A 17,800-nucleotide genomic window follows, 5' to 3' on the forward strand; every position below is an offset into this window, starting at 1 on the left:
GAAGACCATCGCTGGTGGAGAACAGAACTACACTCTTCCAGTTGACAGTGCTGCCAGCAGGTGCTCTTGTTCCTGTCACTCCTGGGCTAGTCCACCATCTTGGGAGCCGCTGGTTTTGGTTCCCCCTTTACTTTCTGCACAGCCAGGCAACACACATTTTCCACTTGTAACCAAACACAAAAAAGTCCATGGCCTTGGTTTTTTTAGTTTTAACGTTCAGAATTTAACTTGGCTAGGGTATAGGGGTTACGGGATGCCCAACTCGCTTGCAGAATAACAATTGAGTACAATTTCCTTCTCTAGAAAATACTACAGAAACGGCCGATGACTGAATGAATGTCTTCCAGCCAGAACCATGACAGTCTTTAGCAAAGTGGTAGCTTGCAGGAGCTCTGAGTCCCCTTGAATGGATTTTTAGCAAAGTCCCAACTTGTAGGAGCTCTAAGTCCCCTGAGTGAACGAAATACCAGCCCTCCTGGCTACGGTATCTGATCTCAGAACACGGGACTGGGTAAGCTATGAACTGTCCCCTGAAGATGTGCCAAGAACTTGCATCCAGCAGACACCTCCCTTCTAGGCTCTGAGGTCCTCACACTGTCCTTGCCCTGCAGCTGAGGATAGAACTGTTTTCAGGCCTCTGTAGCTGGGCTGGTTCCTCTCCAAGCTTGGCAGGCTGTCCTTCTCTTCAGGGCAGTGGAGCGCACTCCTTCATTTCTCCTCTTTCCTCTCCAGGCTCCAGCTTGAAAGCAGGCCTCTTCTCCAGGGCCTCCTCCCAGGCTACACAGCAGCACCTCTCAGCACTCCATCTTGCACCGGACTTCCCTGCTGGCCAGACTCTGTCATATTAATGGGCTGGCCTACCACACTGCCAAGCCCCTCTGCTTGATCCAGTCCATACAGGCCCAGCACAAGGCCGGGGTCACACTACCAGATGGTTCTCGGGGATGGAGAGGAGGTGACCCCTCTATGAGGAGATACAGTCCATACACGCCCAGCACAAGGCTGGGGTCACGCTACCAGATGGTTCTCGAGGCTGGAGTGGAGGTGAGCCCTCTATGAGGACATACAGTCCATAGACGCCCAGCACAGGGCCAGGGTCACACTACCAGATGGTTCTCGGGGCCGGAGTTTCTCTGAGCTCCACAAGGTGGTGATCTCACTTCTACCCAGACAGGAAGTCTCTATTGTAGACAGGAAGTGAAGTTAGGCACAGACAGGAAGTGATGTCAGGGACAGACCAGCCATCTCTATGGAGGGAATTCCCTAAAAGGGGTACTAGCCCCTGCGTACAAACATCACATATCCCAGGAGGAACTAATTTCTGCCATTGTTGGAACAAGCACCATAACTCTGCCTCCATGTGAGAGAACGGGTGTCACATCATTTGGGGACAGGAACATGACAAAAAAAACCATGTGATGAAGACCATAACGGTGACAGGGAGAGAACCCGGATGTGGGATCTGTTGGGCTTGTAAGTATAACAATGCAGCCTAAAGGTGAGGAGGAAAAGGTTGTGATTTCATTGTGGGGGAGGGGGGAGGTAAAACATGACCCCTCCATGAGGATGTACATCCACTACAATCTTGGGTTCACATCATAAATTCTACAGAAATGCACCCCACATTCCTCTGCAATTCACATGCCGTTCAGTGCGCTGTGGTTTCGGTCCCTTCGTTTAGTGCGCTTCGGGTTCGGTCCCTTCGTTCTGAATGGACTCAAATCGCACCAAAGTAGCACATGAACCAATTTTAGAAATGCACTGCAACCAGATCACATGGTTGTTCTGTACTGTGGAATCTAGTGTGGTCACACGCACCGCATCTGGGCCGCCATTATCATTGCACCGACGCCCGCTGCAGATCGGAAGGGAAGTGTGCACCTGGATAGCTGGTTTGCAGCAACATGTTCTGGTGTGACTTGAGGCAGACAGGAAGTGATGTCAGCTGTGGACAGGACGTTCCATGTGGCATGATTAGAGAGGAGACATTGCTAGAAGTGGCAGCAGAGGAGGCAATAAGATCTGATTTTATATTTACACCCAGTAACCCCCCGTCATGTCCGTCCTCTTCCCCCACCGTCGCGTCCGTCCTCTTCCCCCACCGTCGCGTCCGTCCTCTTCCCCCACCGTCGCGTCCGTCCTCTTCCCCCACCGTCGCGTCCGTCCTCTTCCCCCACCGTCGCGTCCGTCCTCTTCCCCCACCGTCGCGACCGTCCTCTTCCCCCACCGTCGCGACCGTCCTCTTCCCCCACCGTCGCGACCGTCCTCTTCCTCCACCGTCGCGTCCGTCCTCTTCTGCCATCGTCACTGGCTCCAACACACTGCCATCATGATATTAAAAAATGAAATGTATTTTGCGGCTACTACAGTACTTCTGTTAGTCAAAGCCGGTCAAGTGCTGATTTGTAGGAAACTCAAAAAACACCAAGTATCCCGATCTACATCCAACTGCCACTGGGGGCAGCCAACTATTAACCCCTTTTATCCCCACCCTAATATTGTACAACCCATACAGTCCACATAATTCTCTGCTATCCATCTACAGACATCACATAACCACATCACTGAGAATGGAGGAGGACCGGAGTCACATGACTGAGAAGATACTAAACCTCACCCTGGAGATCATCTACCTGCTGACCGGAGAGGTGAGGAGGATTCTGGGAGGTCACATGACATCACTCTCATCTCTATTATTAAAACACAGACCTGACCGAAAAGGTGAGAAGGATTCTGGGAGGTCACATGACATCACTCTCATCTCTATTAATAAAACACAGACCTGACCGAAGAGGTGAGGAGGATTCTGGGAGGTCACATGACATCACTCAGACCTGACCAGAGAGGTGAGGAGGATTCTGGGAGGTTGCATGACATCACACAGACCTGACTGGGGAGGTGAGGAGGATTCTGGGAGTCTAACATGATGTTCTTATTGGTTCCCCAATACAGACATTTCCTCTTCTGAAGTCAGGTGATCATATGACCATCACAGTGCCTCCATGTGACTTCCTAAAGCCTGAGAGACACAACATGCAGAAGATCCTGGAACTGACCACCATGATGGTCCATTTGCTGACAGGAGAGGTGAGCGGTGCCGGGAATTCTGGGACATTCTCCAGTAACAGATAAGGGATGTGTCTGGATGGTGACTATCATTATGTGTGTCAGGTTCCTATAAGGTGTCACGGTGTCGCTGTCTATTTCTCCATGGAGGAGTGGGAGTATTTAGAAGGACACAAGGACCTCTACAAGGACGTCATGATGGACAGTCAGCCACCCCTCACATCACCGGGTAAGAGGAGACTTTATTGGAAAGGAGAGAGCAGTATGGAGGCTCCACCTAGATCCCCCATCATCTGATAAACACATAGAAACAATGGATTCAGTCAGTGTGTGTGTTTCCTACAGATGGATCCAGTCATGGGAACCCACCAGAGAGATGTCCCCGTCCTCTGTATTCCCGGGATTCCACACAGGAAGGTCACACCATCCCTCACCATCATCAGGTAGGTGGATCCAGTCATGGGAACCCACCAGAGAGATGTCCCCGTCCTCTGTATTCCCGGGATTCCACACAGGAAGGTCACACCATCCCTCACCATCATCAGGTAGATGGATCCAGTCATGGGAACCCACCAGAGAGATGTCCCCGTCCTCTGTATTCCTGGGATTCCACACAGGAAGGTCACACCATCCCTCACCATCATCAGGTAGATGGATCCAGTCATGGGAACCCACCAGAGAGATATCCCTGTCCTCTGTATTCCCGGGATTCCACACAGGAAGGTCACACCATCCCTCACCATCATCAGGTAGGTGGAGTTGAGGGTCGGGAATATAAAGTGATGGAACATTCTGACATGTGGAGACGATGTGTGGACTCTACAAGATGAGATGTTCTATGTGATCTCACTTCTGTTATACATATAGTTTTCTTTTTCATATATTGAGAAATTCTAAACCAGTCAGGTGGTCAGGACACTGGCAAACAGAATGCCAGCCCCCATGTAGCCCCTCCTCTACCCAGCATAGCTCCATTTTTTGCAAGTGTCTTGTTTGGTTGGACGCCTTTTGGATTCTGCTCTTTGTTTGTTAGTCCTCTTCACTTTTTGGATTTTTTTTTTTTTCCTTGGTGACTTCAATCAAGGTTCCTCAGTGACATCTGTGCCTGAGCCGGTCTCTGTTCAGCAGAGATCAGTGTTCTCTCAGCACAAGGTTTGGAGGTTGCTACTGGACCTCGTTGGATGTGTAGGTCTCTCCTGGAATGTGACCTTCTATTTCTTGATTCTGCATTGTGGCACTTTACAGACCTGGGTGTACTGTATTAGCAGAGCATCTTTGAATCCTGAGTCGTGGTACAGCCCTAAGGTGTGACTCTGTCCGTGAAGACACACTTTGAGAGTTGGGCCGTTCACCATTGGGTACATTTTCAAATATCCTGCCACCAGCAGTGTCGACGCGGTAAGGGTTAACCCTGAGGGACCAAGCACTGGTGTCACTGACTTAGTGGAGCTAGGACTGGAGGAAGCAGAGGAAGCCTCCTGAAGCACCCTATGGATCTTCAGACTGTTTCTACTGCCCACCTCAAAGAGTGAGGGGAAAAAAAATAATTTCTGTACTTTGGGTTAAAATCTATTTCTTTGAGTCCATTGCGAGACGCAGGTCCCACGCCTTCGCATTTTTGCTCTTGCCCTTGGTAATGCATCTCCACAAAACTGAGGCATGCTGGGTAGCAGAGGGGTTTTACGGCGCCCAACATGCAATTTTTCTATTTGCCAGTGCCCCAACCCTCTGTAGGTGGCAGGAGAACCCAACTATTTCTGTATTCTTGTGTTCCTCAATGAATTAGATGCTACGGTAAATACAGAAGTCTTATTTTTTGTTGCTATTCTGTTGGTTTAGGGTGAAGATCAGCAATATACGGAGGAGGCTGGAATGAGGAGGATATTCATAGAGGAGGACACTGCTACAGAGATCAGCACAGGTGACCAGAATATATTCCTCTCTTATCTCTGCTCTGTTACCACCCCCCCTCCTAGCCTCCATTGGTTCCTGCTCCTCTGACAAGGCGGTGTAAATGTAGAAGTGATCTGGGAGGACCAAAGGCCCTTTGACTGAAGAGGGGAGGAGTCCCAGCTGCTTGGGACATCCACAGAGAACATCTGCTTCCTCCTATCTCCCTGATCCAGATGGAATCTTGATGGAAGTGAACTAACCCTCTCCTATCTATTGATGATGTTTTTCTATTTTTCCAGGACCCGCCATGGAGAAACCCTCAAAGGATCGTCTTACTTTATCTCCAGGTTGTAAAATGGAAGATGAGGACATCCCAGGAGATTGTGCCGGAGAAAAGACAATGAGCTCCACTATGGATGGTGGACTTCCAAGTGTGGAGAGACCATGGGATCCCTCTGACCCTAAGCAACCTCGTACTGTGGGGGATGGGGCTGGGGTTCCATGTGCTGGAGAAAAGACAATGAGCTCCACTATGGATGGTGGACTTCCCAGTGTGGAGAGACCATGGCGTTTTTCTGACTCTGAGCAACCTCCTACTGTGGGGGATGGGGCCAGGGTTCCATGTGCCAGGGAAAAGACAATGAGCTCCACTATGGATGGTGGACTTCCCAGTGTGGATGGACCATGGAATTCCTCTGACTCCGAGCAACCTCGTACTGTGGAGGATGGGATTCAGGGGGAGAATACCTTTCCCTGTCCTGAATGCGGGAAAAGTTTTACTTCTGAATCAACTCTTACTGCACATCGGAGGTCTCACACGAGGGAGAAGCCGTATTCCTGCCCTGAGTGCGGGAAATGTTTTTCACAGAAGTCCCATTTTTCCAGACATCAGAGATCCCACAAAGGGAAGACGTCCTATTCATGCTGTGAGTGTGGGATTTCTTTTTCACGGGCGGTCACTCTCTTCAGACATCAGAGATTGCACATGGGCAAGAAGCTGAAACGCTGTCACCAGTGCGGGAAATGTTTTCAAAGGAAATCAGAACTTGTTCTACATCAGAAATCTCACAAGAAGGATAATACATATTCTTGCCCTGAGTGCGGGAAATGTTTTTCAGAGAAGTCCAGTGTTTCCAGGCATCAGAGACTGCACACAGGGGAGAAGCCGTATGTCTGCCCTGAGTGCGGAAAAGGTTATTCACGAAATTATGAACTTGTTTTACATCAAAGATCTCACATAGGAAGGGAGCTATGTTCCTGCCCTGAGTGCGGGAAATGTTTTTCAAAGAAGTCCAGTCTTTCCAGACATCAGAGATCACACAAAGGGAAAAAGTTATATTCGTGCTTTGAGTGCGGGAAAATTTTTTCACAGAGGGACAGTCTTGACAAACATCAGAGATTGCACATGGGCAAGAAATTGAATTGCTGTCCCGAGTGCGGGAAATGTTTTCGAAGGAAATCGGGACTTGTTATACATCAGAGATCTCACACGGGGGAGAAGTCATATTCCTGCCCTGAGTGCGGGAAATGTTTCCCCCTTAAATCAACACTTGTCAGACATCGAAGATCTCACACGGGGAAGAAGCCATATTCTTGTTTAGAGTGCGGAAAACGTTGTAGGAGAAATTCAGAACTTGTAATACATCAGAGATCTCACACGGGGGAGAAGCCTTTTTCGTGCTCTGAGTGCGGGAAATGTTTCTCAGAGAAGTCCAAACTTTCCAGACATCAAAAATCCCACATGATCAAGAAGCCTTATTCCTGTTCAGAGTGCGGAAAATCTTTTAGGAGAAATTCAGAACTTATTATACATCAGAGATCTCACACGGGGGAGAAGCCTTTTTCTTGCCCTGAGTGCGGAAAATGTTTTTCAGAGAAGTCTAATCTTTCCAAACATCAGAGGTGTCACACTGGGGAGAAGCCGTAGTCCTGTACTGAGTGCGGGAAATGTTTCTCACAGGAGTCCAGCCTTACTGAACATCAAAGAGCCACACAGAGGAAAAGCTGTTTTTCAGCCCTGAGTGTGGGAAATGTTATCCACAGAAATCATAGCTTATCACACATCAGAGATCTCACACTTCTACATCAAAGATCCTACACAGAAGAGAAGCCTTATTCCTGCCCTGAGTGCGGGAAATGTTTTTTTGTTTATTACAGAAGTCCGATCTTTCCAGACATCAGAGATCTCACACGAGCGAGAAGCCAAATTACTGCCCTGAGTGCGGGAAATGTTTTTTCCAGACAAGTCTATTCTTCCCAAGCAACAGAAAACGCAAAAGGGAGAAGCTGATCCCAGAGTGTGGAAAATGTTCTACACGGAGTTGAACCTTGTAACGGAACCGACACCAGACTGCACTTGGGTACATCCGCTAGAATACCGCTTCCTCGTCCGAACACCGACCAAAGACACCACAGCCGACCATACAAGACTAGACGACACCAGTCTTGGAGTAAACCAGGAGGTAGAACACAGATACAAGATATATACACTCAGGGGACAATCCCCCCTCCCTGCATAATGACACAGGGCGGGGCAATCCCCCCTCCCTGCATAATGACACAGTGCGGGGCAATCTCCCCCCCCCCCCCCAGCATAATAACACAGGGCAGGGCAATCTACATTTAGTAACAAGAGACACCCAAGTATTCAAACTTCACACCAGCAGACAGTCCCATCAGGAGGGAGGGCTGCTGGAGACACCCCCCCCCCCCCCCCACCAAGCTAATGCACATAAACAAATACATCCCATGATAGTTTGCTCCCAAACCAGACACACAATAGAACAATGGGATGCAACCACATGACATTAAACAATCCACAACCCCCCACCCCAATATTAGGACAGACCACCCTGTACCTCTAACAGGCACAGGGGGACTTACACATAATAGGGATATGGGGAGCTGAGACAGGCGTCTCCCCACTTCTCCAAAGTGAGCTGTGTTCCATGGCCCCCCACCCAAAGTGAGCTGTGTTCCATGGCCCCCCACCCAAAGTGAGCTGTATTCCATGGACCCCCCCCCCCACCCAAAGTGACTGCAGTCACAGACCTTGTTATACATACACACAGTAAGGGACTGAAAGGAATGATTTTCTTTTCCCCTCAGAGACCCCCGGTCTGTGGAGAGATTCCTGGTTTATCAGCAGAATTCTGGGAACACCCCTTGAACACGGAAATCACAGCAGCTTATGTTCAGAGATGTTCAAAGTTTATTAGACATTAATAAGATTATATAGACTACAGATAATAATAAGGGAGGGGGGAGCGAGTTTCAAAACTGTAACTTGTAACTTTCCATCATGAGCTAACTACATGAAACATAACATATACATTTCTTGGTACAAATTGTTTTGGCTAACTTTCTGGAAAACAGCCAGACAAAGACATTGTCAGGGTCATGTTAGCTTCTGTTGATACATCCTTGAACAACCAAAAACAGTTTCATTAAACTTCTATCTCTACAAAAAGCTTACTTAATACTTAAAATGGCGTACATAATACAAAATGGAAGTTATCTAGATCCTTTCAATCCCCTCTGAGATCATGAACATGATCTCAATTCTTTACTTCATTCATCTTTTTGTACATAGCTAGATAACCTTCATTTGTATTTTGCGGCTTGGTAGCTCTAGCAATGCAATATAATGAGCATTTAAAACATAGATATAAAGATAAAACAAAAAACAATATCATGACTATGCTTACAGCGATACCTTTCATCCATGAAAAAATGGAACCAAATCCTGATCCTAACCAATCAAAAGGAGTCCATCCATCTTTTCCTATAGCTCTAGCTTCTTCCATCAAACCATCTACCTGTTCCCTGTATTGCTTTATTATTTCATAATAATCTGGAACAATCATTGTGGTATTATATATCCAAGTACAACAGTCATAATCCTCTGTCATCTCACACAAACCTGTCAGAGCAGCACTCATGCTTTCAATAGCTAATTCTTGCATCTCCAGCTGTTTTCTAATAGCTCTGGTCTCAGTATTTAGCAACCCCATGTCCTTAGAGTTCCTCTCCAGTATATCATCAATAATGTTTGTGTAATTATTTATTTTGTTCATAAGTGTTATTCCCCATCCAGTGTAAGTATGAAACCATGACCAAACCTTATCCCCTGTAGAGAAAAGATCTACCTTTTCTTGTTTGGTTTCCCTTCTCTGTCTCAGAGTTAGTTGGTATTTTGGGTATGTACTGGCTTTTACCTGGTGTTCCTTTTGGTCTATAGCTGCCATAATTGGCACTAATTGGGCTACATAGCACCAGCCCTGGACATTACTCGGTATCCAAGGGTAACAGATCTTACCACAACAGATATAGGTATTGTTTCCCAAAGAGATCGGCAATTTTTGTATTGCAGAGAGAAATTCAGGGGTGACAACAAGTGTAAAATAAAAAAGAAGTTTTCCAAACATAGTTTTCCCCACATTATCTTGTATCCCTTCTAAACTTTCATTCAGGGTTTTACCATTTACTTGCCAGAGTTTCACAGAAGAAGTTCCATCCCTCCTTCCAGGATCAGATATATTTAATATGGACTGAGAGCACATTCCCTTTCCCTTGTGGGAAGTATTCCCCAGTCTAAAACACCAATCGGGGAGTTGAGTGACTCCCAGAGTTGGAAAAGATATGGTGGCATTAGAAGTAATATTGGTCAAACCAATACTTACATTCCCTTTTATTAACAAAAATATTTTGACTGGAGCGGCCAGAAGAGGAATTTCATATGTGCTAGGATGTAACTTACTACAGATCCAACATTTATCATAACCTGACTTTTGAGCATAAGCAGATTTAAACTGCATCATCAACATTTTTCCTGAAAAAGGATTGTTGTCTTCAAAACTTTCTTTTTGACTTTCTTTCACTTTTGGTTATCTGGGTCTCATTTAAAACTAGTCCTTGACCACAGATACTTTTTATTAGGCCCAAGTCCTCAGGGTGATAAATACAGTTAGTTAGGATCCATACTGGCAGGAAAAAGAGCACAGTCAGTGTGCCCAATAGGACCCAGAGTTTCAAAGCACCATGAGGGGCAGTAAAAAATTTCATCTTCAGGGCCTTTTTCACTTACTTCACCCACTCTTCGAGGATTTTTCGCTCATACTTCACCTCCTTTTTCCATCTCATGTTTCTCAGGTGTTTGGTTCACCTTCTTCACTCGACTAGCATGGATCCAGGACTGGGAATTCTCCACCAGAACAGCCGTTCTGGTAACCGCTATCACCGTAGTAGGTGGTCCAAAGGGGTAGCCTTGCTTCTTGTCTTTAGCGAGTTGGCGGACCACTACGACATCTCCCACTTGGAAAAGGTGTGTTGGTTCCTGAAAAGATAAAGAAAAAGTGCGAGCAACATTTCTTTCAACCTTATCTAAAGTCTGAATCAATTTTCTCACATATTCTTGTTGTACCAGGTCAAGGTCCCCTCTTTCTAACATAAGTGGCTGTCTAGCCCAAGGAGTGGGGAACGGTCTTCCCATTAATATTTCAAAAGGAGATAACCCTGTAGTCTTATTAGGTGTCATTCTTACCTCTGCTAGAATTGCAGGTAACATCTTCTTCCAGTGGGTATAGGTTCCTCCAGTGGCCTTCCTCAACTTATCCTTAATTGTCCTGTTCATCCTTTCTACTATACCCCAACTTTGAGGATGATAGGGAATATGAAACTTCCAATCTATCTTAAGTACTTTTACCAAATCTTGACATACCTTGGCCACAAAAGCTGGTCCGTTATCAGAATTTATCTGCAGCGGACATCCCCATCTGGGTATTATCTCCTGTGTGAGAATTCTGACTACAGTTTGCGCGTCTTCTTTATTAGTGACAAATGCTTCCACCCATCTGCTGAACATATCCACCATTACCAACAAAAACTCTTGCCTCTGTCCTGTTTTTGGCATGTGGGTAAAATCTATTTGTAAATGGGTGAAAGGTGTAGTTGGGTACACTAGATGCTGGTGTTGTGATTTCTTTGGGTTCTGTGGATTGTTCCTTATATATGTAATGCACCTAGAAACATATTCTTTCACCAACCTAGATAAACCTGTAATGTAAAAATCCTGCAATAATGTTTCACATGTCGTTTTCCATCCTCTATGTCCTAGACTGTGGTACTGTGCAATGAACAGTGGGGCACTTGACATGGGAATGCATGGTTTCCCCTCCAGAACCATTCCAGTCTGCTAAATCGACTTTTGTAGCAAATTTTTGTAAATCTGCATACATCTGGTCATGTGGGGTGGTTGTGATGCCTGAAGTGGGCATAGACATCTGCTCACTGGCCACCTGTTGTAATGCGGCTTCCTTTGCTACCTTATCTGCTAATGCATTTCCTTTGGCAATATGATCTCTGTGATTTGTATGTGCCCTGCAATGAAGAATGGCTAATGTTTTTGGTAACTGTATGGCTTTGAGTAGATCAGATATCAAAGAAGAGTGAGATATGGTTTTGCCATCAGCAGCAATGAATCCTCTTCTCTCCCAAATGACCCCAAAGTCATGTATAGCACCATGGGCGTACTTGGAGTCTGTGTAAATGTTGACATCCTGTCCTGCAAATAATTGACATGCTCTTGTAAGGGCAATCAGTTCGGCTGCTTGGGCTGACTGATATGGAATTGGCTTTGCCTCGAGTATTTTGTCAGGAAGATGCACAATGCCGTATCCTGCATGGTAAGTACTATCATTTTGGCCTAGAACATGAGCCATCTACAAACACATCTGGGGCCCCATCAAGAGCCACAGCTGACATGTCGGACCTAGGGGAAGTGTCTTGTTGTATGTGGGTTATACAATTGTGTTCTGGTGCCACTTCATCCTGTTCCCCCTTTAGCCCCAGTAGGGCATTCAAAATTGGAGTAGGACCTGAATTTGCTGAAGAATATTTAATAATCAAGTTGGGATCAGATAGAAGAATCACTTCATATCCGCTCAACCTTTGTGCTGACATGTGTTGAGTGTGTATGTTTTTCAGTAGTAAGGACACTTGGTGTGTGGTGTGTAGGGTATTTTCATGTCCCAATGTGAAAGAAATAGCCATTCCCACCACCATTACGCAGAATGCAAAATCTCTCAGACAAGCAGGCATGCCCTGAACCTGAGTTGGCACTACTTTGGAAAAAAAAGCTACTGGGCGGAGCTTGCCTCCATGTTCCTGAGCCAGGACCCCCGCCATGGTTGTACAATTTTCCCTAGCATACAGATGAAACATTTTTTTATAGTCAGGTAGTCCAAGACCAGGGGCCGTTACCATAGCATTCTTCAGGTGCACAAAGGCATCAACCATTTCATTTGACCATGTGAGAATGTCAGGTGATTCTGAAAGTGTGGCAGACCTCAGAGTGTGATCATAGAATGAACAATCAGGTATCCATTGGCGGCAGTAACCAATCATACCAAGAAAAGTTAGCATGTCCTTTTTTGTTTGTGGGCGGGGCAGACCCACGAGAGCCGCAGCTCTTTTGTGACTGACATTCCTCTCACCATGACTTAGAATAAAACCAAGGTATTCAACCTGTTTTTGGCACCATTGCAATTTCTTTTTAGATGCTTTGTGACCATTCCCTGACAACCATTCTAACAGAGACCAACTATCCTCCTGACTGGCCTCCTGACTTGAACTACAAATCAATAGGTCATCCACATATATAATGAGGACCGAACCATTGGGAGGGGTCCAGGACCTCAGTGTGGTCTGGAGGGCAAGTGAGTAGACTGCAAACGAATCTACATAGCCCTAGGCATTCTACACCAGGTCAACTGGCAATTTTCAGAATATAAATACAAATAGCGCCCTTGTCTGGTGGTCCACAGGAACCAAAAAAAATGCATTTGTTAAATCAATCACTGTAAAGTATTCTGCATTGGACGGAATGGAGGTGAGGAGTGATGGCACATCAGGCACTATTGGGGCTAATGGAACCACCAAATTATTTATGGCCCTCAAATCTTGTACAAACCTGTAAGAGCCATCCGGCTTCTTAACAGGATTGATAGGTGTGTTGTAAGGAGAAACAGTTTCTTCTACCTTCTGTTTACATGCTGTAGCAATAGGGAGGGAAGCCTTATTCTTGAAAACCCTTTTTAATTCTGTGTCAAGCTCCTCCCACATAGTTTCTCTCCCTTCTGTGTGTATTTAGTTTATAGGCAGTAGCCTGTGTATTACTTGGTTCTATGTGACTAATGCTTTTTACATTTATCCAATTCCAAGCTGGATTATTTCCCAGAATACCATCAATGATCAATCTCATATCTTCCTGTGTGTAATTTCTTCCTAAACATGCCTTTTTTAAATAAGCAAGTGTACCTCCAGGAGATACTGTAGGCTTGGGACAATGTTTAACAATCTTATTAATATCTTCTAATTCTATGGGTTTTTTTAGAGTTAGTTCTCCTGCTGTGAGAAAAGATAGTGTCAATATAGCCAACTCCTTTCCTGCTACGGCCCCCTCATCTTCTCTTTTTCCCTCTTGTTTCTTATCCATGGATCTAAGCTGCATTCTAAATTCCTACACATCTCTGCCCTTTCTATGACTGGTGTCACTTCTTCTCCATTGACCATCCTTTTTTCTGTAATTTTATTATATTTACCTGTCCCTGTTCTTCGTATTCCAACTCTCCTTCGTTGTCATTATTCTCCGTAAGGATGCCTTGAACTTGGCTACCCTCTCTGTCTGGTGATTTTATACTAATAATCTGTTTGGGTCTAGTGGAGGGGCCTGGCTGTATTGGTTGTAGATCCGGGACGGGAAGTGGCGCAGGGACAGGGGCAGGGACTGGAGGGGCAGGGTGCAGGAGCTGGAACTGCAGAGACAGGAGCAGGGGCTGGAGGGGCATTAGGCTGGGGAGTAATCATCCCCAAACTAATCAAAAAATCATCATCAGCAGCATTTTTAAAACCACTTAATGAAGGATATATATTATACGGAGGGGGTGGGATTGGTGTCTGAACTGTTTTCAGTCCAATCTTGGGTCTGCATGTCTTTTCAGATTGATGCTTTTCCTGGCATATTTTTAATGTATCCAATTTCAACTTCCTCTTTTGTTTTAAAGAGAAAATCAAATTGAACTTTCCCCTGCTATTATCAACCCAATACGGTGACCATTTTAACCAGTTTTCTCACCCTTTCTTCATATAAACTTGGTCCCATTGTGGGTCCCCCTCATACCAAGGAAAGGCTTGTTTGTCCCCCAAACATAATCCCTTAATCATGTCTGTATGAAAAGGATCATTTGCCCCCTTTCTTGGGAATGGGTCTGTACTCCCCATAGCTTCTGTCCAGCCTGCCATACAATCCACCCAGGGATTTATTAAATAATAGTCCGTTCCACAAACTCTAGCAACATAATCCTTACAATTTTCTCCCTTTTCTGGGGGACCTGGTGGGTAACTACCTCCTTGACCCATATTTAGACAGTGGATAAAACAATTTTAGCTTAAAATCTTATTTTGTTCTACACAACAAATTATCTTATACTTCTACGCAACAGAAAGAAAAAGCAAAAGACAGATAAACCAGAATCTGCTCCACAGACTTATTAACCTCTTGATAACTTCCCAAAAGTTATCTCTTCACTGTTTTACCAAAAACAGTGTGTTCTACCAGAGAACTGTGTTTACCAAAAACACCTTTTTTATATTTTTATAGTGCACTATTTTGTAACTCTACCAAAGAGTTAAGTCTGCTTTACCAAAAGCAGCTACAGGTTATCACGGGTCTATATAGACAATACAGAATGATTCAAGACCTTCCCTCAACACAGGGCAAGAAAGAGCTTTTAGTCATAAAAAGACAAAAGGTTTACTTACCAAGTGAGGTGGGTGGTCATCCCGGGCTGAGCCCCCAGCTGAAAGGAATGATTTTCTTTTCCCCTCAGAGACCCCCGGTCTGTGGAGAGATTCCTGGTTTATCAGCAGAATTCTGGGAACACCCCTTGAACACGGAAATCACGACAGCTTATGTTCAGAGATGTTCAAAGTTTATTAGACATTAATAAGATTATATAGACTACAGATAATAATAAGGGAGGGGGGAGCGAGTTTCAAAACTGTAACTTGTAACTTTCCATCATGAGCTAACTACATGAAACATAACATATACATTTCTTGGTACAAATTGTTTTGGCTAACTTTCTGGAAAACAGCCAGACAAAGACATTGTCAGGGTCATGTTAGCTTCTGTTGATACATCCTTGAACAACCAAAAACAGTTTCATTAAACTTCTATCTCTACAAAAAGCTTACTTAATACTTAAAATGGCGTACATAATACAAAATGGAAGTTATCTAGATCCTTTCAATCCCCTCTGAGATCATGAACATGATCTCAATTCTTTACTTCATTCATCTTTTTGTACATAGCTAGATAACCTTCATTTGTATTTTGCAGCTTTGTAGCTCTAGCAATGCAATATAATGAGCATTTAAAACATAGATATAAAGATAAAACAAAAAACAATATCATGACTATGCTTACAGCGATACCTTTCATCCATGAAAAAATGGAACCAAATCCTGATCCTAACCAATCAAAAGGAGTCCATCCATCTTTTCCTATAGCTCTAGCTTCTTCCATCAAACCATCTACCTGTTCCCTGTGTTGCTTTATTATTTCATAATAATCTGGAATAGTCATTGTGGTATTATATATCCAAGTACAACATTCATAATCCTCTGTCATCTCACACAAACCTGTCAGAGCATCACTCATGCTTTCAATAGCTAATTCTTGCATCTCCAGCTGTTTTCTAATAGCTCTGGTCTCAGTATTTAGCAACCCCATGTCCTTAGAGTTCCTCTCCAGTATATCATCAATAATGTTTGTGTAATTATTTATTTTGTTCATAAGTGTTATTCCCCATCCAGTGTAAGTATGAAACCATGACCAAACCTTATCCCCTGTAGAGAATAGATCTACCTTTTCTTGTTTGGTTTCCCTTCTCTGTCTCAGAGTTAGTTGGTATTTTGGGTATGTACTGGCTTTTACCTGGTGTTCCTTTTGGTCTATAGCTGCCATAATTGGCACTAATTGGGCTACATAGCACCAGCCCTGGACATTACTCGGTATCCAAGGGTAACAGATCTTACCACAACAGATATAGGTATTGTTTCCCAAAGAGATCGGCAATTTTTGTATTGCAGAGAGAAATTCAGGGGTGACAACAAGTGTAAAATAAAAAAGAAGTTTTCCAAACATAGTTTTCCCCACATTATCTTGTATCCCTTCTAAACTTTCATTCAGGGTTTTACCATTTACTTGCCAGAGTTTCACAGAAGAAGTTCCATCCCTCCTTCCAGGATCAGATATATTTAATATGGACTGAGAGCACATTCCCTTTCCCTTGTGGGAAGTATTCCCCAGTCTAAAACACCAATCGGGGAGTTGAGTGACTCCCAGAGTTGGAAAAGATATGGTGGCATTAGAAGTAATATTGGTCAAACCAATACTTACATTCCCTTTTATTAACAAGAATATTTTGACTGGAGCGGCCAGAAGAGGAATTTCATATGTGCTAGGATGTAACTTACTACATATCCAACATTTATCATAACCTGACATTTGAGCATAAGCAGATTTAAACTGCATCATCAACATTTTTCCTGAAAAAGGATTGTTGTCTTCAAAACTTTCTTTTTGACTTTCTTTCACTTTTGGTTATCTGGGTCTCATTTAAAACTAGTCCTTGACCACAGATACTTTTTATTAGGCCCAAGTCCTCAGGGTGATAAATACAGTTAGTTAGGATCCATACTGGCAGGAAAAAGAGCACAGTCAGTGTGCCCAATAGGACCCAGAGTTTCAAAGCACCATGAGGGGCAGTAAAAAATGTCATCTTCAGGGCCTTTTTCACTTACTTCACCCACTCTTCGAGGATTTTTCTCTCATACTTCACCTCCTTTTTCCATCTCATGTTTCTCAGGTGTTTGGTTCACCTTCTTCACTCGACTAGCATGGATCCAGGACTGGGAATTCTCCACCAGAACAGCCGTTCTGGTAACCGCTATCACCGTAGTAGGTGGTCCAAAGGGGTAGCCTTGCTTCTTGTCTTTAGCGAGTTGGCAGACCACTACGACATCTCCCACTTGGAAAAGGTGTGTTGGTTCCTGAAAAGATAAAGAAAAAGTGCGAGCAACATTTCTTTCAACCTTATCTAAAGTCTGAATCAATTTTCTCACATATTCTTGTTGTACCAGGTCAAGGTCCCCTCTTTCTAACATAAGTGGCTGTCTAGCCCAAGGAGTGGGGAACGGTCTTCCCATTAATATTTCAAAAGGAGATAACCCTGTAGTCTTATTAGGTGTCATTCTTACCTCTGCTAGAATTGCAGGTAACATCTTCTTCCAGTGGGTATAGGTTCCTCCAGTGGCCTTCCTCAACTTATCCTTAATCGTCCTGTTCATCCTTTTTACTATACCCGAACTTTGAGGATGATAGGGAATATGAAACTTCCAATCTATCTTAAGTACTTTTACCAAATCTTGACATACCTTGGCCACAAAAGCTGGTCCGTTATCAGAATTTATCTGCAGCGGACATCCCCATCTGGGTATTATCTCCTGTGTGAGAATTCTGACTACAGTTTGCGCGTCTTCTTTATTAGTGACAAATGCTTCCACCCATCTGCTGAACATATCCACCATTACCAACAAAAACTCTTGCCTCTGTCCTGTTTTTGGCATGTGGGTAAAATCTATTTGTAAATGGGTGAAAGGTGTAGTTGGGTACACTAGATGCTGGTGTTGTGATTTCTTTGGGTTCTGTGGATTGTTCCTTATATATGTAATGCACCTAGAAACATATTCTTTCACCAACCTAGATAAACCTGTAATG

The 17,800-nt window shown here is 44.4% G+C and overlaps 2 protein-coding genes across 2 annotated transcripts in view; both read left to right on the forward strand.

The window, feature by feature from the left end:
- LOC149456016 (uncharacterized) overlaps positions 1 to 9,387 on the forward strand; it is a 66,621-nt gene extending 57,234 nt beyond the window's left edge. The window contains 7 exon segments of the mRNA XM_089685659.1: positions 1,409 to 1,473; positions 2,546 to 2,648; positions 2,953 to 3,087; positions 3,172 to 3,295; positions 3,412 to 3,713; positions 4,906 to 4,987; positions 5,259 to 9,387. Of these exon segments, the coding sequence (XP_089541785.1) occupies positions 1,409 to 1,473; positions 2,546 to 2,648; positions 2,953 to 3,087; positions 3,172 to 3,295; positions 3,412 to 3,713; positions 4,906 to 4,987; positions 5,259 to 7,249 (2,802 nt within the window). The 3' untranslated portion in view covers positions 7,250 to 9,387.
- Positions 7,295 to 17,800, forward strand: part of LOC149456020 (uncharacterized) — a 35,315-nt gene continuing 24,809 nt past the window's right edge. Inside the window, exon 1 of the mRNA XM_089685563.1 lies at positions 7,295 to 7,421. The gene's annotated coding sequence lies outside the window, so the exon portion shown is untranslated. The remainder of the gene's footprint in view (positions 7,422 to 17,800) is intronic.

This window comes from Staurois parvus, unplaced genomic scaffold (genome assembly GCF_062004578.1).
Source record: "Staurois parvus isolate SC_StPar_1 unplaced genomic scaffold, SC_StPar_1.0 ptg000380l, whole genome shotgun sequence".
Classification (NCBI taxonomy): domain Eukaryota; kingdom Metazoa; phylum Chordata; class Amphibia; order Anura; family Ranidae; genus Staurois; species Staurois parvus.